Source organism: Podarcis bocagei, assembly GCF_964188305.1.
Source record: "Podarcis bocagei genome assembly, chromosome: 9".
In the NCBI taxonomy this organism is placed as follows: Eukaryota; Metazoa; Chordata; class Lepidosauria; order Squamata; family Lacertidae; genus Podarcis; species Podarcis bocagei.
The window spans coordinates 67,265,294-67,291,857 of NC_138134.1; the positions used below are offsets into that span (position 1 = coordinate 67,265,294).

Consider the following 26,564-nt stretch of genomic DNA (forward strand, 5'->3'; position numbering starts at 1 on the left):
TTTTTTTAGGACACCCACTTCCTAACTCCCCATTGCTTGTGGGGAGGATGGAGGTGCCTGGGGAAGAAGCATAAATTTCCAAAGCTGCTCAGTCTTGGGAAGGAGGCCAGTGGCTTTGGATATACGAGCCCCATGCATATTACATGGGCTTTCCCTGCTAATGGTGAACAGAGCAGAAGAGCAATAGGTTTGGGTTTCACTTTGCCATTAGCATAACCAGGAATGTATAGGCTACATTAAATATGCTGAAAGATTTTACTCAGATTAGCATCATCCCCTCTACAAGGATGCTACCCCTGCAAGGCAAATGCAGACTTCCTTTCCATTTTGCCCTCTGGGCTTTGGAGTGTTCTGATGCACGTTATAAAGCTGGAATATACAAATTGTATTACTCAGTTGTACATACTGTCCTTCAAGAGGCCTGCATTTCGAAGTCACCGGGCATTTTGCCAATTGCATTAGAAATGGACATTTCGATAGATCTCTCAGCCACAGTGGTTTGTTATTTGGGCATTTCATCCGAATGACGTAGCCTCAATCCTGTGCCTGTTGACTCGAAAGTAAGACCCATTGAGTTCAGCGGATCTTACTCCCAATAAAGGGTGCATAGGGTTGCAGTCCTAAATACGCACAGTTTTGTCACCAGGCTGGGATTCTCCCCCCCCCCCCTCAGGTTGCAGCAGGATAAAAGAAATTTTGTTGATACAACACTTTGTGATATATGTGCAGCCACAATAATGCTCTTCTTTAATAAGTTAGCAGCCTTTTAGGAAAATGACAGTATGAAAGCATATCAGTATATCTTGTTTTCTCAGTTATAGATTAATGTAAATACATTATCAAATCCACTCTAAAACCACATTCGTTTCTGCCTATTAGAGTAGAAAAGATGAGACTGCCACTCCGCTATCTGCAGATGAAACATTTAACATTTCCGTCACTGGAGGTAAGGAAAAAATGCCCACATTTTGTACAGAACACCCGGGCTTTTAAACTTGGTTAAACATGAACCTTCCTCAGTTCTTTGTTAGGCTGGTGTGATGATGATAAGTGAGTTTCTTTGTTTTCCTTGTTGCAGATATAGACGGTTTGATCACTCAGGCTTTGCTGACGGGGAACTTTGAAAGCGCCGTTGACCTCTGCCTCCACGACAATCGCATGGCTGATGCCATTATACTAGCTATAGCCGGTGGCCAGGAACTGCTGTCCAGAACCCAGGAGAAGTACTTTGCAAGGACACAAGGCAAAATTACCAGGGTACGCAGGCTTTTAAACTGGAAACGTGGGTAAAATATGGGCTCACAACCTCATCCTTTATTCAGAAGACCAGGCAGGCTTCTGGAAGGATCAGATAATCCATGCATCAAGTAAACAGGTATAATAGATGCATAGTAATGTGAGAGCAATTTGTGGGAAAGAATCAGTAGTGAATTTGAAGCCGTCGCTTATATAACAAGTCTGATCGCAAGTGGACTGTTGGCTGGCAGGTCCCCTCTGTGGCCATTCCCCTTAAACACAATTAATATTGATTTCAGTATAACCCTTAATTGTAATTAAGTTAGGAGACAGGGAACTCACGGTAGGGCATAAAATCCTTCCTCCTGCTTCCAGTTTCTTTAACAATGGTTGATGGATCAGCCTTGCATGGGTACCAGCCCAATATTAGATAATGGAGGTTCTACATCATAAATGAAAATTCTCAGATACAGCTAACATGTAGAATTGCCCAATTCTATCTAGAGCTGCAGCATTTAATTGATTGCATTAATCAATGGGAAAACTTCTGATAGTCCTTTAAGAAGTGTCCTCGATTAAGCAGGCAGCAGTTCTTTAAGAAGCCAAAGAAACACAAGGGCTTATACAAACGGCAAATGGAGTTTCGCCTTTCTCTTGCACACAGGAGGAATGCCTCTTGCACACCTGTTTTATAGCAGTCATTATAGTACACCATCTACAAACAAAGTGCGCTTCTCGTTTCTGAAGTCCGGCTTAGATTTCATGCAATTGACTAAGAAGCATATAATTAATCAGGCTGAAGTCCTGGTATGACATTTTTATTGCATTCTCTTATATTGAGCTAGAACAGGATAAGACTAAATTATATTGACTTGATCGCTGGATGAAAAAGAGAACACCGCCCCCCCCCTTTTCTTCCAAGGTGGTGTTACTCCTTGGTAAGCCACTCTCAACCAACAACCCCCCTCCCATCTCCTGCTTGCCCCTTAGATTTGACTGTTGTGATGCTTTTCACTTGGTTCCAGCCTCAACTTTGGCAGTCTTTGTGTTTCTATATGCCATCTGTTTTGCATTTTGTGAGAACAATTTTTCTCTCTTGCTTTGATCCCCGGTGTCCTCCTTCAGTTTTCTGGCCATCAGCCAGAGCAGAGATATCTGGGGATTTGTGTTCATATGTTCACGGGTTACTTTCCTGAGTTCAGCAGGAGTTGTTCTTTTCTAATGGCCCAATTTCTGCCATAGGCTTCTGCTGGTTTGTACTTGACATTCTCCGTTGCCAGCAGAGCTCATTCCCTTCTTCGCCTCGTCCTTCATTTTCCTTGAGGCTGTCAGGCAACTGGAGCAGCAAATGAGGCAGGGCCTTAAAAAGCAATGGAAAACATTCCATTTAGTTTTCCTACATCTTCTGTGATGAAAAGGCTGTACAAGCACTTAACACTTGACTTGTGGCACCCTTGCTGATAAGATTGACTGCTGATGGGTTAAAGTATTCTGCAAACATTAGTGACCAGCAAGCTAATGGTGCAGTCAGCCAAGAAAATCCCCTGGTGCACACAGAAAGATGCTTTCAGACTTTTCCACGTTGGCCCAATTCTCGCTGTAAAGGTAAAGGGACCCCTGACCATTAGGTCCAGTCGCAGACGACTCTGGGGTTGCAGCGCTCATCTCGCTTTACTGGCCGAGGGAGCCGGCGTTTGTCCGCAGACAGTTTTTCCAGGTCATGTGGCCAGCATGACTAAGCTGTTTCTGGCGAAACCAGAGCAGCGCACGGAAACGCCGTTTACCTTCCTGCTGGAGCGGTACCTATTTATCTACTTGCACTTTGTGCTTTCGAACTTCTAGGTTGGCAGGAACTGGGACCGAGCAACGGGAGCTCACCGCATCGCGGGGATTCGAACTGCCGACCTTCTGATCGGCAACTCCTAGGCTCTGTGGTTTAACCCACAGACCACCCGCATCCCATTCTCGCTGTACTTTTTATTAAAACAGAGATAAAACATACACTGCCCATGCTGATGTTCTGGCAAGAATGTGGGGGGGGTGTGTGCCCATGCTTCTGTTGTTTGTCCTATGCTGTGGACATTTTTGAGAGGGCAACAGCAGTAACCCAAGAGCTCTTGGCAGAAACTGTTTTGCTCTGTTTTTAGTGGCCCAGGGCTTAAATCTCCATCCACTTCTGCAGTAGCAGAGGCTTGTGGATCTGCCAGACCCAGAGGTGGGCTGTGTGTTTTAGAAATGGACCCTGGGGTCAGTCTTTCTTGCGACTGTGCAAAGTGAGATTTCCCCAAACACTTTCTTTTCTTTTTTTCAGATGGAGCCAAGCTCCCCTCCTAAACCAGCTTCTTTTTTCAGTTGCCTTGAAAGTGTCCTATCAATCTGTCCCACTTGACAGCTGTTCATGCCTCCTAATGATTGAAGTCTCCCTTGTTTGTCCCCACAAACAAGGGAGTTATAGCCAGGTTCCTTTGGCTGTAACTCAAAAATAAATCAGTCCTCCGGGAGACGATGATAAGCAATTTAGGCACAGCTTTAGGCAATCAAGTTCCTGAATTAGATTACCAGGATCCTGAAACTTCTAGTGATAAGACAAATGGTGCAGTTAATTGTGGCAGTCTTTGTACACCCCTTGGTTTCTGGAACCAGATAGGTTGATGAATAAAACATTTGACGGTGCCGACTAGGCAGAGATTAAGAGGTGCAAAGTTACCTGTAAGCCACAAAGGTATACTGCACTTCTGGTATTCTCCCTACCTCTTCTCATACTCTTCTTATTTCATAGATCTAGTTCTTCTTCTCCGTCCCGTCCCAATGTTAGATGTGCCATCTTCCAACTTGTCAAATGCCTCTGTTGTTGGGGTCTTGTTTAGGGTGTGTCTGATGTCCATGCCAGGGGTCAGCAAACTTTTTCAGCAGGGGGCCGGTCCACTGCCCCTCAGACCTTGTGGGGGACCGGACTATATTTGGTGGGGGAATTCCCCCAACGACTCTCCCCCCCTTCTGCACAGCACCAGATGAGCCCCAGTGGCTGCTTACCTGTGCCTTGCGAGCGGCAGGGGCTGGTGGCAGCAGACAGCGGAGGGACAATGAGTGGCGCGAAAGGGCAGGCTCCGGAGAGGGGCTGCTTAAAATGCCACTCAGCCAACCGCAGCTCAACAAAGCCCAGCCCCCTTCCTCCTCTAGGCAGGGTGGGGAGAAGCCAGGAGGAGGGAGGAGGTGTTGCCATGGTGTGGGGATGGCGCAGCCTTAACGATCAGAATCTCCATGTGGCGATTCTTGAACCATCTGCGGGCCAGATCCAGAAAGCAATTAGGCCAGATCCAGATCCCGGGCCTTAGTTTGCTGACCCATGGTCTGCGCTATAAAATCCCGGGGGCTTAAATGTTTGTGGATGCGGTGAAGCAACACAGGAGGAGGTAGTGCAGTGCGCAGGCACCAATGTCCTGCGCTCATTGCACCTTCACCGTGTCCGAAGCTGCTCGGGAGCAGAAGCAAGAGTTCATGATGTTAAATTGTAAGTGAGGCTGTAGTAAGGGAGAAGAGCTGTAGGGAGATTAAGATCCGTGAACTGCAGGCAGGAAATGGGGGAGAACATTTTTATTTATCTGTTTCTCAAGTGTTGGATGCAGTGTTACAAACTGAGACAGGAAGGCTAGGAGCTGAATGGCACCTTAAACCTTGGTTATGGGCACAACAACGGACTATCTAAGCACGCTTTTTTAACAGCAAGACTATAAAGCTGAAAATGAATGAACTTCAGCAAAAATCTTGCATTCATTTTTCGCATGGTCCAGTCCTCATCTGAAGACTGCAAAAAAGAGCAAAGCCTTTCTTCCCCTGCTAATATTCTTAAGAGGGTCTCTTCTCCAGTATTCAGAGAGCAGCTGGAAGTGGGGAGGCAGAAAAAGGTCCTCCTTTCCTTCTGCTCTGCAGTTTTAATCTGAAATCTTCAGTGCAGTACTGCGCCCAGAGCTCAGAAACTGCTCAGGCTAATGAAATTCCTTGTCACAAAACGCACCTAGAACAATGGGAGTTTTGAATGCTGGTTAGATGTGATTATCAGGCAGAGGGTTGTAGATGAGTCATCTGACTAGTCTATGACTTCCCTTACCTGATAATCTATTTTTCTATGTGGAAGAAACATTCAGTCAAACAAGCCTCCACCTTCATTCTGTGGTGGTACATTCCAGGTTTCTCATCCGTCGTTTGTGAGAACTAGGCCTCAGAAAGAGGAAACCTTCAAAATGCTGTAGAGAAAGAAGTGGTTAGGGAGGATGTAGTTATTGGGTAGGGAGGAATTTGGAGTGTATGATCTTACACCCCAAGTTGGGATAATCACATTTTAATGTTCCTATATGTGAATCAAACCAAAAACAATTTCCTGTAGGTAGGGGGAAACTAGCACAACTGAAGTGGTTCTCCCTTATGTGCTAGTTTTCTACTTGCAAGGCTTTTTAAAAAATAGGAGAGACATTCCAGAAATGTGATTCCCACCCCTGCAACCTGCAGTATGAAGTAATATTTTCTATTTTACCACCACATCCTGCTGCATGTGTAGATTAGCTAACTACAGATTTTGCTTGTACAAAACCTTGACACAAGATTACTGTAGCGTAGTAGTAACCAGTAAACAGTGTGCATGTCTTTAGATCCTGTTTTTAAAGCAAGCTTTTGCAGAACCGCTTTACTCTCTTGGCTAGGATGCTCAATCGGTAAATGCACAGCATTAGAACAGGGCAGTCATAATACACTTTTTTATTCTCTGCCTTTTCTTCTCAGCTCATCACTGCAGTTGTGACCAAGAACTGGAAGGAGATTGTCCAGTCTTGCGACCTGCAAAACTGGAGGGAAGCTTTAGCTGCCGTGTTGACTTACGCAAGGCCAGATGAATTTGCTGCTCTCTGTGGTGAGGAAACTAGACACAGACGAAGGTGTTGGGTTACTCTTTAATTAAAATGCAACGTATCTTTTTTATAGCTTGCATTTTCCTTCACTGAAATAAAATATGAACACGATCTCATTTAGTAAGCAATTCAGCACACAGGATTATTATTATTTGAAGCATTTTTACCTTACCTATCATCTGAAAAAGGTTTCCGTAGCAGCTCCTAAAATATCAATGAAAAGACTGATCCAACTTGCAGGCTTACATTCTTAAAAGGCACAGCACAAAAGGAAAAGGGGATTTGGAGGGATGAGGCAGGGAAGCAAACTCAAGCACTAATTCTTACAAAGTTCTTGTAACCACCAGCTGGAATGGATCAAATGATAGCATGGCTTTAGTTGCCTCCATTTCCTGGTTCCTATAATCATAGGTTTTTCATGATGTCTAGAATGGGCAGCTGAGATTAGCACCAACCATAACTTTGCCAGATTTGAATGTCGTAGCAAATGGTGGCTAGCGATAGCCAGCAAATGGAAGAGGGAACACTTGAGCCCTTGGCACATTCTGGTCATTTGGAATGCGACTTCTGAACTAGACATTGGTGCATTTTTAACAGCGCAGGTTTTAATTGCATGGATTCAGATATGCACTCTTTTCCTTCTAATTCCTAGATTTGTTGGGCTCTAGACTTGAAAGCGAAGGTGACAGCCACCTGCAGACTCAGGCTTGCCTATGTTACATTTGTGCTGGAAATGTAGAAAAGCTGGTTGCCTGCTGGACTAAAGCTCAAGATGGAAGCACCCCGCTTTCCCTTCAGGTAGCTCTTCGTTAACTGGTTCCCTTTTGGGTCTGGTCCCCAGTGAGATAACACGACACCTTTAAACTTTATATGAAATTCTACTGGTAAAAAAAAAAAGGGACCCACATGCAGATAGAAACTCTTTAATCCAAACTGGCCTGCTTCCCATTTAACTATTTTCTTTCTCCCCATAGGACCTTATTGAGAAAGTGGTTATCCTGCGCAAGGCAGTGCAGCAGACGCAAGTGGCAGATGCCAGCACAGTCGGGGCTCTCTTGGCCGACAAGATGAGCCAGTATGCCAACCTCCTGGCTTCGCAGGGCAGCACTGCTGCAGCTTTAGCTTTCCTTCCCGAGAACACCAACCAGGTAAACGGGCTCGGCTTTTGTTTCCCTCCCTTGCCTTAACACTAGATTGGCCTTTGCTAACCTAGCGCCCTCCAGATACTGTGGAGTGCAGTAACGCATCAGCCCCAGACCTTGAAGGCAACTGAAGAACTTCAGCTGGTCCAAAATTCAGCTGGGCTTTCACTTACCATCTAGGTAACCCTGTTTTTAAACAGCCGTGTTGATTTCCAGTTCGTTTCCAGGTCCGATTCAAGTTGCTCACATTAGGTTAAAGCCCTAAACTGCTTGCACCCCAAATATCTGAAAGTCTACTTTCTGGAGGGGGGCGGGATTCTTGGTAGTTCCACTGCCCTCAGAAGTTTGAGGGTCTTCTGGGAGAAGGTGCTCTCTGTGGCAGCCCCCAAGCTGTGGAATTCCCTCCTCGCAGAGGTTCATTTGGCACCTTCATTATGTAATAATAATAATAATAAATTTTATTTATACCCCGCCCTCCCCGGCCAGAGCCAGGCTCAGGGCGGCTAACACCAGTAAAGTTACAATAAAAACATAATGGGGGGAAAAACCCAATTTAAAATACAGGGTAAAATGCATCTTCATTTTAAAAGTAGCCCATGGATCAAAACCGTAAGGGGAGGGAAAACATAAGGGGCAGACTGAGTCCTAACCAAAGGCCAGGCGGAACAGCTCTGTCTTGCAGGCCCTGTGGAAAGATGTCAGGTCCCGCCGGGCCCTAGTCTCTTGTGACAGAGCATTCCACCAAGTCGGGGCCAGTATTGAAAAGGCCCTGGCCCTAGTTGAGACCAGTCTAGCCACTTTGCAACTTGGGATCTCCAAAGTGTTGTAGTTTCCGTCTGATTCTTAATTTTTTTCATCTATATCCCACCTTTCCTCCAATGAGCTTAAGGAGGCATACATGGTTCGCCTTCCTGTTTTACGTACACAACAACCCTGCAAGGTGGGTCAGTGTGCATCTGGCCCGAGGTCACCCAGTGAGCGTCATGGCTGAGTGGGGATTTGAACCCTGGTCCCATAGGTCTCAGTCCAACACTCTAACCCAGGCAGCCCCAAACTCGGCCCTCCAGATGTTTTGGGACTACAACTCCCATCATCCCTAGCTAACAGGACCAGTGGTCAGGGATGATGGCATTTGATGCCCAAGAGAGATTTGTATATACATTGGGACCTGCCCTATTCTCTTGATTGCCATCTGTTTTCACTCTTGTATTTTAAAATAGCTGTGACCCACCCAGGGGCATAAGAAATATAATGATGGTGATGGAGAGTGGATAAATGAGTGGTTGAACATTGTAGGGCCCAGTTAGGCCAGGACAGGAATGACTGAGTGGAAATTCCTTGTTGGTTCAGTTCTTCTGGCTTTGGAGCAGGAGCTATGAAGAAGAGCTCTGTTGAAGCTCCCCAACATCTCCTGCCTGCCTGCAAGATGCGGAACACCCCTCATCTTGCACAGATTAGATATATTTGTGTATCTCCTTGGGTCCCTGCTTCAGCATAGGCGAAAAATTATCCCGCTGCTGCAGTAACTCGAGTCCTCGTGCCTTCTCACGACTCTATTCTCCTGCCACCTTCTGTGTTGAATAACGAATGCACCAGTTCTCTTGATTGGATCCCGCTTGCTTGTGGGGTGTATGTGTGCAATTCCTTGTGGTTTCTTTCCTCTTTGCAGCCAAACATCATCTTGTTGCGGGAAAGGATTTGTAGAGCACAAGGAGAGCTTTCCCGGGCCCCAGAAGCACCAAAGGTACCTTACGAAAGACAGCCTGCAGCACCCAGGGGGAGAATTGGACCTGCGGCTGGCCAGGCGCAGATGCCACAAGTCCCAGCCCAGCAATACTATCACCAGGTAACGGACACCTTCAGCAACCACACTTCAGCATCTGTGGACACCCAGCTTTGCTGCAGCATCGTTCTGCCTAATGTTCTGAGCATTCAGCGCCTGCAGTGTCTGTATGCAGTGCCTCTTGCAGGTCTTTCCAGCAGCAGCTTCTGCGTGTGCTTTTTGCAGTTTGTACACGTGCTTTTCTGAAAAGCGATTATGGGAATCTTGCGAGCCAGCCTGCCTGAGTGTTCATTTTGATGCCACGCAAGCTTTTGCTGATGTGAAATGCTCTTTTAAATGCCGAGTGTTGTAGCCTTAAATCCTGCTTGGGATATTTCCGCCTGCTTTCTTTTCTCCTCGCCCTCCACCACCCTTTGTGTTGCTTTAATTCCCTGTGCAGATAATGAATTTGGGGCGTGTTTTGCCACTACCCTTTCAGCTTGAAATAAGCTGGATATTTTTCTCCAAGGCTTATGGCTCCTCAGCCTTTTGATATATTTGCCAGACAGCTATGATAGCAGACTTAAAACACAAGTTAGGGCAGGCTTGTAAATATAATGTTGTCTGGGTGGTCTGTAGTGAGCAAGCATCTTCTCCAGGTGACCAAGCCTAGAAGTGTTTATAAGCTAAAAGAAAAGAAAATGTTTTATTTGACGCAACAAATGACAAGTATAAATGTTTGTGGAGAGGTGGCTCCTGAACGATTTTATAGCTTAGAAGCAGCCTATTTGAAAGGCTGTTCTTACGGATAGAGAGCATGAAACTTGCGCATCGTTGTTCTCTTGCCTCTAACACACCAGGAGAGACCAGCACCAGAGGATGTGTCCCCCCCTGGCAGTTGTCTTTGGGATGTGCACATTTTTCTCATTTAAGCACACATGTTGTTGGCACACATCTGTCTCAGAATGGAGTGTGCCCCCGGGGGTGAAGTTGGAACCGCTGTAATAGCAGCACCAGAGTGACTTCCCCGGACACACTGCCTGGGCAGTGGGTAAGGAGGTCCTGGGCTGCCCAGACGACAAGACCCTCCTCTCAGCCTCGCTGATGTGGTCCAAAGGAAAGTGGAATGGTATATTGTAAATGGGAATGGCTCACTTTGTCTGTGAAGACATGTGCTGGACAGGCTCAAGAGTCAGTGCTGATTTCACCCTGTTTCTGATCTGAAAGGCAAAGCACAAATCAATCTCTGTATGTGGCTGAGTCTTAAAAGCAGGCAGAAGCTGCTGTGCTCTTTGGGTCTTGCTCCTTTCCTTTGTGTATCTTAATTACATAATACCATGTATTGATTCTGCAACGATCATAATGTGTCTTACTCCCGTCTTGATGTTGTACAGTGGTACCTCGGGTTACATACGCTTCAGGTTACAGACGCTTCAGGTTACAGACTCTGCTAACCCAGAAATATTATCTCGGGTTAAGAACTTTCCTTCAGGATGAGAACAGAAATTGTGCGGCGACAGCAGGAGGCCCCATTAGCTAAAGTGGTTCTTCAGGTTAAGAACAGTTTCAGGTTAAGAACGGACCTCCGGAACGAATTAAGTTCTTAACCCGAGGTACCACTGTAATATCATCAGGCCTTTTGTTTGTGCGACAGCACTCATTGGCACAGAGTTCCAGCACCTCTTTTTTTGCTGCCCATAGCAGCCATTTTGTGCTGGCACCCATGCCACTCATCAATATAAGCACGGGCACCTCATGTTTTTTTTAACAAGAACATAAAAGCACTGCATGGCATTATCCCAACCCAGCAGCTGCAATAGCCACAGAGCAGTCTGGTGCCCATGCTGAGTTTTGTGTGGCCAGGTGTGCTCTGTATGCTTGTGTGTCCTCCACCCTCAGTCCACGTTCTCCACTTGTATGCTCTGGGAGTTCCTATCTTCCACAGGGCTCTCTGTCGGTTCCTGCATTTTAAAACAATCCCGGCAATCGAGTATTAGACAAGCAGCACTTGGCACCGAGACTGCAGCTTGTTAGGGATGCAAAACATGCCAAATAAAAGCATCCTAGTCAATCCAACAGCACTAACCAGGTGAAATCTAAATCACCGCTGTGCATTCGCTGCCTTCTTCCCCTTCGCTGCTTCTCTTTCCCCTTGCTGCCTTGTCTTGGCTGCTTGGCTCCTAAGAATACAGTGATTGAGGTCTTAAACAATCATAACTGTTAAGTAGCATGGCAAATAGGGGGTTGGCATTGTTTGGTGTGGGCATTTTTTGAGCATTCTGGCTGTTTGACACCCTTTCAGACTTTTTCTTCTTTTTTCATTTCGTTTTATTTTTCCATGATTGGTATCTCTCTGTTCAATTCAGGTTAGAGTTGCCCCTACTGTCACTACCTGGAGTAACAAAAACCCCACTGCCCTTCCCAGCCATCCTCCTGCAGCCTCTCCCTCTGAGACACAGGTATAACATTAATTATTCCTCTTTGAGCAGGATCTGCTCTCCTTGTTATTATTATTATTATTTAAATAAAAACTGGACACTTGCACACATAATCCCTTTCTATGCCATTCCTATGCTCCCTCCCTGCTCCCATCACCTTTTTTGTACACACTTCGAAATTCTCAGCGCATTCCTGGCCATCTGGGAAGTAGGCACAGGTTTCAGATCAATCAGATTTCCCAGCCGGCCTTGCTGTATTTCAAGATGTCTTCTGGCCTGCGAATCAGATTTTGTGTTCAATCTACGAGGCCCCCATAGTTTCCACTGGGGGAACAGGTGGGCTTAATTCCTCCCCGCTGCCACATTTCTCCCTCCCTAACAAATTGAATAAATGATTTAGCCCTTAAAAGCACCTTGAGTTGACCATCCCATTCCCCATAATGAATTCAGCGCACGTTAGGTTTTCTCCATTTTTCGGCATTGCAGGTGGATATTGCCAGTTTCTTGGGCACCCTGTTGCATGTTCTGTCTTTACATTCAAAGTAAGGTGGGAAGTGGAAAAGAATTGTGTGTGAGCTAATGAGTGCTTTGAGAGCAGGACTTTTAACTTTGCAAACTGTCATTCTGGGCCAAGCCTTCGCTTCATATGCACCTAACCAAACCTAACCTTTCTTCTCTTCCCAATTTGTTCCCCAGGGGGAAAACCCTCCTCCTCCAGGGTTTATGCCAGGGGCTGTTAATCCCAGCGCACCACCACAGCAGCCAGCGCCTCCTGCTTACAATATGTACACTCAGGTCGCAGCACAACAAGCGTATCCACAACGTAAGTAGCACAATCTTCCTAGCATCCCCCCCTTTATTCTTATTACATTGAGCTTGGTGTGCTATAAACCTAGGTTTGTTGTTGTGGCAACCTTTGAGATCTTCCCCTGGTGCCCACAAAGCCTTTGAACCACCCACTCATCATCACCGCTGCCATGGTCACAAGGGGGTGAAAGTGGCCACATCTTTCTCCCCTGAAAGGTACATAGAGCTGAAGGAGGAAGTTGTGGGAATACGCTCATTCTGTCAGCACCCTGATATCTGCAGATGAAGGGTGGTATACTACTAATAGTAGTAGTAGTAGTAGTAGTAGTAGTAGTAGTATCATACACACACCCTGGCAAGGCAGATTGGATGGTAAGGGGCCTGTTGTGCTACTGGGAGACCTTGCGCTGGCTTCTGCTAGAGCATCTGGTTAGCTGAATCCAGACCACTGTTGTGAATAACATGGCAACTTGGATTATTTTCCCCATTGTATCCCAAGAGCCCGGAGTGGCTTGTACCTTTTATGACTGTGAAGGAACTTAAACCTGCTCTCCTTCCTTCCTTCCTTCCTTCCTTCCTTCCTTCCTTCTTTCCTTCTTTCCTTCTTTCCTTCTTTCCTTCTTTCCTTCTTTCTGTCCTTCCCCCTCTCCCTGTAACTCTGTTCTCAGCCCACCATGCTACTCAGGTTCCCTTTGGGATTGACAAATTTCTCTTCAGGCATCATAGAAGCATTAAATAAACGAGCTATGGATTTTGCAGTGAAATAGCTGCAACCTTGTGATATTCATTTGATTTCTTCTCTCCCCATCGCCCCTTAATAACTCATCTGGTAACAGCACTTAACATCCAAGCAATTTCTGCCGGGTAGCATGGTGCAGAGCAGGGAGAGCTTTTGAACATACGAGTCAAAGAATTGTTGAACATTAAGGGTTGCGATTTCTAAGGAAGAAATGGCACTTGACTGAACAATGTGTCTTCTAAATTATTCAGGGTGAGCTGCATACATGTCGTTGGTCTCCCCACGCACCCACCCCCTGCCACCCTTGTCTCTTTTTAGCCCCCTAGAGCAGGGGAGGGGAGATCCTGTGGCCCTCTGGGTCGCATTCGGCAGCAGCATCTCATGGGCAACATGACCTTGACCTAGAGATCGATTATTAGAGATTAGGCGCCAGGCAAAAACGTTCCTCTTCAACCAGGCTTTTTGGCCAATTAACATTCTATGACTTTCTAGTGGGGTAGGAGAGCTGAAAACAATGCCAATACATTTCACATCTGGCGACCAATGTGCCCCTTTGGGTTCAGATAGTACATGGGTAGACGAGTCTAAAAAATCGGGGACACAAATGTTCCTGGGCCCTCTAGTGCAGGCATAGGCAAACTCATCCCTCCAGATATTTTGGTACCACAACTCCCATCATTCCTAACTAACAGGACCAGTGGTTAGGGATGATGGGAATTGTAGTCTCAAAACATCTGGAGGGCCGAGTTCAGGGATGCCTTCTCTAACCGTTACACCACACGCTGATTCTGAAGACACACCTCTTTACCCTGGCATTTGATGCCCAAGAGAGATTTGTATATACATTGGGACCTGCCCTATCCTCTTGATTGCCATATGTTTTCAATCTTGTATTTTTAAATAGTTGTAAAAGGTTGCCTATGCCTGCTCTAATGGCTATGGAGGCTCATTTGCCTTATTTACCCATGTCTAGGGGGCTTACTTTGGTCAAACAAGGTATGCCCTTCCAGAGTGAACACTAAATACATTACTTCTGGTAAATGTGCCACCATAGCAGCTAGACGGCTGTGAAAATTTGTGTCCTGGGCTCCTCTACCCATGGTACTATCTGAGACCAAAGGGGCGCATAGGTTGCCAGATGTGATTTCCCCCCAAAGCTCTCCTACCCCACGATTCTAAATGTTTCTGTAGGGGGGTATTGCTTTGTTTTGCTTTTGTTCTCGTTTTGTATTTTTCTGTAGTGCACCGCCCCGTGATCTTGGGGTGTTGTATGCAAATTTAATTAATAATAATTTCCCGTTTTTATCTTCCGTATTAAAGCAGGAACCTTTATCTGGAATGCTTAACCTGCAGCCCCTCTTAGGAGGGCTGTGTTTTCTCCCGTTTCAGCTGGGCATCACTTTACTAACATAACCTTCTCCTTTCCCCCCACGCTCTCCGATGTAGCTTGCCAACCAGCGCAGCAGTATTCTTTTGGAACGGGGGGACCGTCACTCTATCAGCCCCACCAGCAACAACCTCCTCCGCCCCCTCCTGCCTCGGCCTCTTACACTAACCCCAATCCTCCTTACATGCCCTCTAACCCTCCTACCTCGATGCCCTCCCCGCTGTACCCAGCCCAGCCCCAGCCCTCCCCGACCAGCTTGAACCCCAGCTCTTCTCTTCCTCCTCCCCCTCCTTCTGGTGCCTCCTTCCAGCATGGCCGGCCGGGAGCCCCAGCATCTTCTCTGCCGTATGCGCTGCCTCCTGGACCCTCAGGTACAGAGCCGGCAACCAGTGAGCTCGCTGCATCCCAAAGAACAGGTCTGCGCTTGCAAAGGGGCCTTTGTTATGCATTTGGGGGGCGGGGTGGGGTGCATGTTTCATTTATCCTCACTGTTTTGCATGTGTGTGCTGACACAGTTTCACACAAAACTGGTGGCACTCCGGTTGCCTTCCGTATAGGACCAGCAGCTTGCTCTGTTCAGAGCAGCGTGAGTGACCAAACGCCCCCGCCGTGAGTCAAAAGAGCATCCAGAGATAGTCCCAGGAGTCATATGCTGCATGTTGTTGTTGTTGTTTAGTCGTTTAGTCGTGTCTGACTCTTCGTGACCCCATGGACCAGAGCACGCCAGGCACACTTGTCTTCCACACTGAGAGCCAGTGTGGTGTAGTGGTTAAGAGTGGTAGTCTTGTAATCTGGTAAACCGGGTTCGATTCCCCGCTCCTCCACATGCAGCTGCTGGGTGACCTTGGGCTAGTCACACTTCTCTGAAGTCTCTCGTCCTCACTCACCTCACAGAGTGCTTGTTGTGGGGGAGGAAGGGAAAGGAGAATGTTAGCCGCTTTGAGACTCCTTAGGGTAGTGATAAAGTGGGATATCAAATCCAAATCCAAACTCTTCTTCCACTGCCTCCCACAATTTGGTCAAACTCATGCTAGTAGCTTGAGAACACTGTCCAACCATCTTGTCCTCTGTCGTCCCCTTCTCCTTTGCCCTCAATCTTTCCCAACATCAGGGTCTTTTCCAGGGAGTCTTCTCTTCTCATGAGGTGGCCAAAGTATTGGAGCCTCAGCTTCACAATCTGTCCTTCCAGGGAGCACTCAGGGCTGTTTTCCTTAAGAATGGAGAGGTTTGATCGTCTTGCAGTCCATGGGACTCTCAAGAGTCTCCTCCAGCACCATAATTCAAAACCATCAATTCTTCAGCGATCAGCCTTCTTTATGGTCCAGCTCTCACTTCCATACATCACTACTGGGAAAACCACAGCTTTAACTATACGGACCTTTGTTGGCAAGGTGATGTCTTTTCTTTTTAGGGTGCTGTATAGCTGTATATTTGCTGCATAGAGGCTCTCAAACTGTAGAAGGGGCTTTAGCTGAACGTTCTGGGTTTAACCAAAAACAAGACCAAAAGGAAGTCAAGACATCAGTGCTGGCAGCTTTCAGTCAGCGACTTATAAGAACAGGGCTTTGGAATGGGACCTGGCTCTTGTTTGTTTGCCATGCCCCAAAATTGCCTAGCCAATTGTTTAACATTCACAAGCCTCCTGCAGAAAAGTGTGTTACCCGCTATCAGTTTGCTAGATTTTTTTAGCCTGCCAGGGAGATCAGGGCCACCCCATACCTCCTTTACCCTTGCAGGAGCCCCGTGAAATGCTCTAGGCCAGCCTTTCTCAACCTGTGGGTCCCCAGATGTTGTTGGACTACAACTCCCATCACGCCTAGCTAGCAAGGCCAGAGCTCAGGGATGATGGGAGTTGTAGTCCAACAACATCTGGGGACCCACAGGTTGAGAACCACTGGACTAGTCTGAGAGATAGTGGCTGGCCCACATTCACCCAGTGAACTTCAGAACGGAGTGGGGATTTGTACCCAAGCCTTTGCAGCCCCAAATTCCAGCAGTTAAACCCCTACACCACACTGACTCTCCTAAGGTACGGTCACTTTACCTGCTTACCACTGCATTTGCACCTGTGCCACTCTGGAAAACCTGCAAAGCTACAGCCACACTGCACAGACCAAACATTTGTATTTATGGAAGTGTGTAAGTACAGGAAGCCTTATACTTCTCTGAAGTGGCATGAGAACAACTGCTGTTGCCCTCTGGGAGCCAGAATCCTTAACAGGCAGAGAGCCATGGTCTGGGAAGGAGCACCTTGGTTTTCTCTTTCTCACTTCTTAACAAAGATTCTATTAGCAAGCTTTGAGATGGTTTCAGGAGAGCATGGACCAGGGTTCTTGTTTTAAACCCAAGTTTGGGGACATTTTTTTGGGGGGGGGGCGCGGGCCGAACTGTCCCTTTAAAATAATAATGGTAGTAATTCTGGAAACTTAATCAGAGCATACCTTATAAACATGCCGTAATTCCAACCAGAACAAAACGTATTGGCCGCTGACCTATTGTATCAATACTGCAGCCCTTTATATTCATTGTTAGCTGAAGTTTTTCCATTGGAATTGGCACCAGTAAGGGGGGGGGGAGAGAGTTGTTCACTTAAGGTGAGACTCTATATCGATGAAGCAATTCAGAAACCCTTTAAAGGTATGTTTTTCTTCTCGCATGAACTAAACAAGCATGTCTGGAACATTTGCTTCTGCATGTGTGTTAGCATGACACAAGAACGTTTGGCCCAAAATGAGAGAACTGTGAACTTGCTTTTGTTAATGTTTTTTGTCTTGAGCAGCTATTGTGCATGATAACAGACCTGTTTCTTTATCGGTGTCATTCAACTTTTTCTTTAGCTTTCCTTTCCTTGAAAATAAAATGCAAATAAGCATAACAGGAAGACACAAAGCTTCTGTCAGGGACCAAAACTTTGTATTATTATTATTATTATTATTATTATTATTATTATTATTATTAATATTATGGGCAGGGTATGAAGGGAGCAAGGCTATTACAGATTAAAGTTTTGGATGAAATTACGTTAGATACACAGAAGCTGCCTTTTACAGACTTTTAAGACTGTTCCCCTTTCCTGGTAGAAAAATGTGTTAGAGTACTTTTGAGTTCACTTCAAGAAATACAGCGTGTCCCAGGGTGCCTTGCAAAGAGTGCTATGGACTAAAGTTTTCTAATGAAGGTAGCTTTCATGTTCAGTTCACAGCCGAACTCTTAAAACACGTGTGGTCCTCTAGATGTTGAGCTTCAGCTCCCATCATCCCTGACTGTTGGGAGTCCAGGCAACTAGAGGACCATGCCTACCCCATCCCTGTTTTTGCAGGGTTATCCCATTGTCACTTTGATGAACAGGACTAGTGATATTAAATTCTCGAGAATAATCTTTTGGAGAATATTCTCGATTAATGAGAATATTAGAGATTTTCATTTAAAATAGGAGAATATTCATTTTAATGCATTGAAAATGATATAATTAGTTAATATACATGTTTGTTCATGGGTAAACTTGTTCAGATAGCAACCAAAAACTGTAAATATACTTTTATTCAATGGGGCAATGCAGTGAATTCACATTTTTTGATTATTATTTTTTTGCACCAAAGTTGAAATTGAAAATTCAGCATGAATGACTCACGTTATTCACCAAGCCTATTACATACAGTTGAAATACATAGAATTCAAATTTTCATCAAATTAAATGAATAGCATTTTTAAAACTAAAAAAAAAAAAAAAGGTTTCTGTAGCTCACATTTCAGAACTGCCAATGGTGAATGACACAATGCCCAATAATGTAACTGGATCAAAAAATAATTATTATTCATTACTTACACTGGCAATATCACAGCTTGATTTATTATTTACTAGATTTTTTAAAAGTTTGTGGAGAATATTCTCCGGAGAACTTTCCAGCAGAGAATATTCTCGAGAATATTATCATTCACGAGAATATTCTCCGGAGAATATTCTCACCTCACATCACTAAACAGGACTTTGGAACCAGGCCTTACAGACCTTAAGCCCAGCACAACACCAGCAGCTATTCAAATGGAGTTCTTTAAGAATCCCACGGTTCTTGGGAAACTCCTCTAGGTTTTCTTAGGGAGAAGGATGTGGATACTGAGTGCACTTCTCCAAGGAAGGTGGCTTGTTCTTTGCTGCTTAGGCAAACTCTGGGGCTGCATGGCTAAACTGGGAGTGAGGATTGGTAAGAGCGGACGCTTGAAATCTGTTCTTGAAACCTTAGAAGGTGTTTTCCAGCACATGCAAAGCTTGGGAAAAGCTGGTAATGAGAAGGTAGTGTATCTTTCCCCCCCCCCCCCTTTTAAATTGCTCCTGAGGTTTTTTTTGCGTTTTGTCTGCAGACTATCAATCCATACAAGACCAAGCCAGTATCCTGCAAGGTGACTTAGCTACCTTTTATAAAATGGAAATCATTAAGGCACAGCACGAACATCTAACAAATTGGACTCTAGCAGTGCATGTGACCGCAAATTCAATACTTTGTGCTAATAATACTTGTTAAATCCAATGAAATTTAACACTCGGTAACATTTTAATGGAGACAAATGGTTTGACTCAAATAGCAGAGCTGGGATTTATAACCACAGATGTGATCAACTTCTAAAACAGATGTTTGTTGCATTCACTGGGGGAGGAGCAACACTCTGAAATGTTAATTTCCATGGTCTGCACTATAATTTTTGAAGCAGTCTTTGCACAAACAGGACAGCTGCCTTTTGTGTTCAGAAAAGCTGAGAAGACAGTTATACAATCTTCCAAATAGTTGCAACTATCCTTAAAATCAGGGCGTGTGTATTCTGCACTTTCCAATGGAACATTAAAAGAAATTGCACCTAATCAATCCAAGTTCTGTGTCCAAAAAATCCAGAATCATTTGCTTAATTTGTGCAGATCGAACAGATTTGCATAAGCTGTTTGTAAGCTGCCTCCTGCTTGCTTGGGACATGGGTGGCACTGTGGGTTAAACCACAGAGCCTAGGACTTGCCGATCAGAAGATCGCCGGTTCGAATCCCTGCGACGGGGTGAGCTGTTTCTCGGTCCCTGCTCCTGCCAACCTAGCAGTTTGAAAGCACGTCAAAGTGCAAGTAGATAAATAGGTATCGCTCCGGCGGGAAGGTAAATGGTGTTTCCGTGCTCTGCTCTGGTTTTCCAGAAGCGGCTTAGTCATGCTGGCCACATGACCCGGAAGCTGTATGCCTTGGCCAATAAAGCGAGATGAGCGCCGCAACCCCAGAGTCGTCCAGGGGTCCCTTTACCTTTACCTGCTTGCACTGATGGAAAAGATGAGGAATTGCAGGGGTTGTGAAGATGTCTACCTGCAGTTCTTCCTTTTGGCACAGGAAATATGTTTTGGTTAATAGAAGGAAGAGCAAACTCAGCCTCAAACAATAGCATCAGGGACATAGGCAGGGGGCCTCTAATTTGGCCTGGCACCACATCCCAAGATCTCTAGGGGTTAAGTGTTGGTCTTCACCAGGGTTTCTCAGATTCCCAGGTGAGAGACTTGCTCATGGGGGGAGGGAAGAGAAAAAGTTGAAATGCTAACAGCAAATATTTCTCTTCTCCTTTGTTTTTCTTATTTCGCCTAATTTATCCTTCAACTTTCAGCCTTTTAAAAAATATGATTTAGTTAGTCCTGGGAAGGGAGAAAGAGCTGTGAAGAACACTGAAGTTCTCCCTGCCTAGCCTTGATTGCTAGAAATCTTAATCGGAAACTCTGCTAGCTTCCAAGATTTGAGTGATCGTTATCCCCACACTCTCAACATATATTTTCTATATTCATGAGAATTAGAATCTTCCTTTGGAAAAGAAAAAACGCTGGGATTCATAGAAAGTGAAATCCTGTGCCCAGTACACACTTACCTTTTTGCCTTTAGTTGCAAATGAGTTGTAGAACCATGGGACTCCAAATTTTTCAAAGGAAACTGAGTTAATCCTAGATTTTAGAGAATGGGAGCTACAGTTTTGTAAAAAGAAAATGATAGCACTGTGGTTAAAAACTCCAGCTGTGATTATTTTTGATTAACTATCGGTGTTGTGTAACAAACCTGCATTACTTTTTATTTTACTTGACTGGCCCTTGAGTTCAGATCAGTTCAGAAGATCCCAATTTAAGCTTTCCCCCTAAGCATGTTTCTTGGGGCAGGCGAGGTCCCTGCATACTCCTGAGCCAGAGCAAATTCCACCAGGAACATCTGCAGCTACTGATTCCGAATTCACACTCAGTACTGCTTTCATTCATTTTCAATAAGGCTTATTCGGAAGCCCTTGCCAATAGACGATAACATCAATGTGTGTTCAGATACCCAGCTGGCCATTTTTGTCTGGACAGGTTCATAGCTTTTTTATTTATTTAGATGATTTATTTGCCGCTTAGCCTTCTCTTCTTTGCGAAAGTAAAATCTCTGAGTGGTTCACTGATACCGGCATAGGCAACCTCGCCCCTCCAGATGTTTTTTGGCCTACAACTCCCATGATCCCTAGCTAGCAAGACCAGTGGTTAGGGATGGTGGGAATTGTAGTCCCAAAACATCTGGAGGGCCAGGATATATATGTGACTTGAGAGGTTAAAATGATGGAGTCTAAAGAAGGAGATTAATATTAACGAAGAGCAAAACAAGGGGTTTTGTGAAGACAATTGAAAACATATGAGATATGCTCTTGACTGTATTTGGGTCATTATGTTTGTAAAACCTTCTGCAATACTGTATAATATTAATAATTAAAGATAATAAAAGAAGAAAACATCTGGAGGGCCGAGTTTGCCTATGCCTGCCATAGCATTTAAAATAAAAATGCAGTAAGTGCGATTAAAATATTGCAGTTAGTGATCAGGATACAGCAAACATATTGTAATGAACTTCATCCCTGAGGATCCTCTAGCCTGCAGTGCAGAAATATGAAGTTTCCCAAACGGGGATCAAACCTGCAACCTTGGCGTTATGGGCACCATCCTCTAACCAACTGAGCTACCGGTTTCCTGGACGAAGCACTTTTATGAGCGAAGCTGCTTTTTTCCAGGGAAGCACAGTAATTGGCACTGCAAACGCAGGGGGCTCCCTGCATTTTAGCTCCCTAGCCCATGAGGCTCAGTAGCAGGCAGCCGTTGTTACTCTACTCCCCAGTTAGTGATTATGAATTCAAGCGGCAAGATCTGTGGCAGCGCACTCTCCCTCTGCGAGACAGGCTTCCTGCCAAGCAGCAGCAAAACTTAATTAAGTGACTAAAATGAGCATGTTCACAGCAGCTTTGTTCTTTCCAATTTTTACCAGTTTTGATCCAAACCGGTTTTTGTTTTTTTAAGATGTTGACGCTGCTGTGGATTTATGGGTTACCAGGAATTACTGATTCCCTCCTGATATCCCTGCTGCAAAAGCTGGTTGTCTTTTTCAGTGGTCTGCGCTGGAAAGGGTAGGCGGTGAAGATCTAAACCTGCTGTCTCTCTGCTACCAGTTGCTGATTTAATCCTACCATTAGCAAAAATATATCAAAACTACAGCTATGCGGGAACCTAGGCTTGAAAAGATGCACTGCTGTCTTCAGCAGGCCCAGTTCCATTCTAACCAACTAATGGTTTTGCCCATTGCATATCTGAATATGTGTCCTTAGACTTTTTATTAATGCAAATAGCACAGGCGTGTCCCCAGATTTAATCCTCCTTCCCCAGTGCGAAATCCATTGTCCTTTGGGAAGGGCGGTGCCCAGTGGTAAAGTTCGTATGCAGAAGGTCAGTCCTCTGCACCTCTAGGTGGTCAAGGACTCCTGCCAGTCAGTGGTAGATCAGAGGCAGGGAACTTTCAGCCCATGGGCCAAACAAATGTGGCCCTTCAGGGCTTTGTCTGGCCCTTGGCACTCCACCCAGACCACAACCCTCACCGCCCTTGCTTCACATCCTCCTCCAGTGTTTTTGCATGGCTGGAATGTGTCCTTCAACTCTGATCATGCCTCTTGCTTGCATTGATGGAGGGTAGAGAGTTGTGTGAGTGAGCGCTTGTAGGAACTGGCCTCCTGTCCAAAGGTAAATTGACATCTACTGCTTTGCCTCTGGCCTTGACTGCCACTGTTATGTGGCCCCTGGAAGCTTCCCCAGAAAGGAATATGGCTCTCAGGCAGGGAAGTGTCCCCACACCTGGTGTAGGGAAAGCTTCCCAGCCTAAGCAACTGTGCTTAGATGGGCCCATCGTCCAAAGGGAGCCAGTATGATGTAGTGGTTAAGAGCAGTAGTCTCGTAATCTGGGGAACCGAGTTCGCGTCTCCGCTCCTCCACATGCAGCTGCTGGGTGACCTTGGGCTAGTCACACTTCTCTGAAGTCTCTCAGCCCCACTCACCTCACAGAGTGTTTGTTGTGGGGGAGGAAGGGAAAGGAGAATGTTAGCCGCTTTGAGACTCCTGAAAGGGAGTGAAATGCGGGATATCAAATCCAAACTCTTCTTCTTCTTCAAATCGATACAAAGCAGCTTCCTTGTTTCATCACCATGAAGGCTCTACAGCCCAGACTTCCAGGGCGAACCAGTAGAGGCATATATTTTGACAAACGGTGGCCAGCACATCATTCTCAGTTGGAAACGTTATGGGGCATCAATCAGCATTTAAAACCCCAGAAGCGCCGAAATGCTGCATTCTCCAGAGCAGCAACACGGTATTCCAAAGTGGTGTCTGTTGTTAACAACGTCTGAAACAAATCTCTGAAATTTCAGATTTTCTTTGTTAGCCCAATGATAGAAATGTCAATGACCGTATTAAATATGTACCGATAAATAACATATGTGATTATGCTAATTGTACTTGCAAATCCATGCCAGATTGACAAAGAGCACTGTAATGAATGTTAATCATAACTGGAATATTGTACCGTCAATTTACATAAATCTTTGCAGGTAGTATAAACCCACAGGGTAGGTCCTTCCCTCATGGGGCTTGCAATCTGCATTCTGGTAGTGGAGGCAGAACGTGCACAAATATAGGAGCAACTAGTTGAGTTTAGTTCCCGTTGGGCAGGAGGAGCAAGGGAATTGGGCCAAAAGCTATGAAGGCAGATGTGGGTTTTTGCGTTATTTGCATTCCTATTTCAAATACAGAACATGCTCATCCCCTCTCTGAAATTTCTAGATTCCGATGAAATGGTAGCCTCTAGTTAGAATGCAGCAAAATTTGCCCCTCCTGATTTTCTGGGATGCTTTACATTCCACTGATATTGTTTGGTCTTGTTGCAGGACCTCAGAATGGCTGGAACGATCCTCCTGCTTTGAGCAGAATTGCAAAGAAAAAGAAGGTAGGTTAAAAGGAACTTCTGATGTGCTGATAGTGACTTTGAAGGCCCTTCCCCAGGTGTCCCTGCGATCAAAGGTGGCAACCAGAGAGAGGGTTATCTTAGCCTGTGTGTTGTTATCCTCCCTGATCCCCAATATGAGGTTTTTAATTGCCCCAGTAGGCAAGACAGGACTCAAGAGATTAAGATCTCTTGGATTAAGAAAGAGGAGGTTTTTCCCTGCCGGATATGACACTATATTATGAGGCATCCTATCTTTGCTGGTTGAAGGAATGGATAACATTAGAAAATTCACATATTCTACACTTAGGTCATGACAATATTTTTGGTTGGCACGCTTATATATGGTATGAAAAGGTGAAAGTTCATAAAGGATTTAGAAATCATATAATTAGGAAAAAATTGTATACAGTATAGAATAAATACAAGAATCTATTAAAAAACTTATGAAATATGCAGAAATTGTGAAATTTACCGGAAGAATAAGAAATCAAGATAACAATTTTTTTAAAAAAAGAATGGAAATGGTTTATTGAATATTTACAGATAAATTGTAAACAGATAAGAACATTGGCAGGATTGTTGTAATAACTTGCAGTTTTATAAGAGTTTATATTTAAAGTAGATGAATGAATGAGCAAATGACTTTAATTAGGATATGCAGAAGATACTTAAAATAAATTTAAGGAACTGCAGAAAGAGGGGGAAGGAAGTCAAGTTTTGAAATGTTAAAATGATTGTAAAATTAGTGAAATGTATAAACCTGAAAAGCATAAATATTTTTTTTTTAAAAAAAATTCTCTTGGATTTGTTTTAAAACTATCATCAGAGGGCTTGCGAACGCATTTCAGTTTATGAAAGACTGGTGCAGCATGGAAAAATCAACAGCAAGTTATACATGAATGATGCTTGCCTCAAAAATAACGCCTTTAAACTTAGCTAAATTGCTGGCTAGGGCTGATAGGAATTGTAGTCCGAAACGTCAGGCTAGCAGAGGCTGATTTAATGATTGAATGCCCAGCGAACAAGGAACTGAAATAACCTTTGATAGGTGAACAGCCCTCAAAACAGTGGTAGCAAATATCATTTCCTACTCTTGCCTAATTTTATCACACACACCTGCTGCCATAAGAACTCGAGTGAGCTCTTCTTTTCCTTCCTCTGCCTTAGATGCCTGAGAACTTCCTGCCTCCAGTTCCCATCACAGCCCCGATAATGAACCCCATGTCGGACCCTCAAGCCCAGCTGCAGCAGCAGCAGCAGCAGCAGCAGCCAGCAATGCCTCCTGCCCAGGTTCCGTTCCAGCCCTCGCATCTTCCTCCAGGCCAACCTAGCATGCCAAGCTCTTTCCAGAACGTCCCACAACCTGGGGGTCATACCATCATGACTCCTTCTGTGTCCATGCCCAGCATGGAAGGGGCGCCTGGAGCGCCAATTGGCAACACCATGCAGGTAAGAGCTAGTGGCCTGGTGTCTTGGGCCAGCTGGATGCCGAGGAGTGGAGGGAGGCACCAGCCGTGGAACCCCCTAGGGCAGGGATGGCCAAACTTGGCCCTCCGGTTGTTTTGGGACTACAACTCCCATCATCCCTAGCTAACAGGACCAGTGGTCAGGGATGATGGGAATTGTAGTCCCAAAACAGCTGGAGGGCCAAGTTTGGCCATCACTGCCCTAGGGAACCCCCAGGGGAAGTGTCAGGGAACTGCCATCAGCTCAGAGGTGAGAGTTGGAAGGGCAGTTGTGTTATAGGGAACCTCCGAAAGTCTTGCGAAGCAGTTCCTCCTCTGGTGAGGAGGAAAGCCCCACCTCCAGTGGAGAGGAGGTGGTGGAACCAGGGGATGCTAGAGAGAGCCTGAACACCAACCCTGAGCAAGGCGGAGAGGAGGGAAGTACCCCTTTGCCAGCGGCCACTCTGCGCAGGAGGTTTCAGCGCAGGGAGGGGAGGAGAAGGTTGGGGATCAAGCGACTGTTATGCTGGGGGAGGTACAAGGACCAACCACTCCCAGATTCTGCTAGCGACTGAGCCAGACATGAACTTGCAGCGCTCTTCACTGTAAATAGTTTTGCACTAAGAATAAAGCCTGGAAAAGACAGGTCGGAGTCTTGCCTGTTTGCTCTCGAGCAACCACACCACCATCTAACAGGAAGGATGCTCAGGGCCAGGCAATTGGTGTTGGGACGACGATGAGCGGTCAGAAGGAGAAGAGGGACAAGACTGGGAGGAGGAGGTGTCGGAAGCTGAAGACGTGACAGGCTTTAGTGAGCAGGAAGAGGCTAGGGCAGAGAGCAGTTCAGACTTTGAGGCTGAAGCGGAGGCTGCAGGGGAGGGCGGCCAAGAGGCAGAGTTGAATGATGGCATTTGCCACAACATTTAGGGATGGATGCTTTAAAAGGGGACTAGACCAATTTATACAGGGGAAGGTTATCGATGGTCGCTACTCACGATAACCACATTCCCTCCAGTATCAGAGGTGTTTGCTAGGCAATGTGAGAGTGCCTTTGCACTCATGTCCTGCTCGGAGGCTTCCCATGAGCGTTTTAGTTGGTCATTGTGAAACCAGGATGCTGGGCTGTAGAGAGACCTTTGATCTAGTTGTGTAAATTTATTTATTTGGTTTTCAGATTAAAGTTTTACAGTCACATAGCCAACATACAACATAGACACAAGATTCCAGAGAATCTCATGGACTTCCCTTCTCCCCTTTGTGGGTCCTGTTGTTAATCACCTCCCCCCGCATCTTTTATAAGAATCCAAATCTTTTACATCTCCAATGTGTCCAAAATTCACCATTAAACTACAAGTGTTATTCCAATCTTACTAACAATTTAAACTCTTCACAATGGTTTTTAAGATAAGTTATAA

General features: G+C 45.4%; 1 protein-coding gene and 1 long non-coding RNA gene across 13 annotated transcripts in view; one reads left to right on the forward strand and one right to left on the reverse strand.

Annotated features, from left to right (window-relative positions):
* The window catches only part of SEC31A (SEC31 homolog A, COPII coat complex component), a 62,016-nt gene that overhangs the window by 29,070 nt on the left and 6,382 nt on the right, over positions 1 to 26,564 (forward strand). For 4 of the 12 annotated variants that reach the window (XM_081206927.1, XM_081206928.1, XM_081206931.1 and 1 more), the window contains 12 exons: positions 880 to 946; positions 1,079 to 1,257; positions 6,013 to 6,139; positions 6,790 to 6,935; positions 7,112 to 7,285; positions 8,949 to 9,125; positions 11,408 to 11,500; positions 12,176 to 12,302; positions 14,472 to 14,828; positions 18,772 to 18,810; positions 23,646 to 23,704; positions 24,872 to 25,153. In XM_081206927.1, coding sequence (XP_081063053.1) covers positions 880 to 946; positions 1,079 to 1,257; positions 6,013 to 6,139; positions 6,790 to 6,935; positions 7,112 to 7,285; positions 8,949 to 9,125; positions 11,408 to 11,500; positions 12,176 to 12,302; positions 14,472 to 14,828; positions 18,772 to 18,810; positions 23,646 to 23,704; positions 24,872 to 25,153 — 1,827 coding nt within the window. The remainder of the gene's footprint in view (positions 1 to 879; positions 947 to 1,078; positions 1,258 to 6,012; positions 6,140 to 6,789; positions 6,936 to 7,111; positions 7,286 to 8,948; positions 9,126 to 11,407; positions 11,501 to 12,175; positions 12,303 to 14,471; positions 14,829 to 18,771; positions 18,811 to 23,645; positions 23,705 to 24,871; positions 25,154 to 26,564) is intronic. The other 8 variants (XM_081206933.1, XM_081206932.1, XM_081206935.1 and 5 more) reach the window with 8 other exon arrangements.
* On the reverse strand, positions 18,725 to 23,639 carry LOC308594385. Its single transcript, XR_014011415.1, has 2 exons — positions 19,694 to 23,639; positions 18,725 to 19,359 (listed from the first exon to the last, which is right to left on the reverse strand). It is a non-coding gene; the product is annotated as an uncharacterized lncRNA (long non-coding RNA).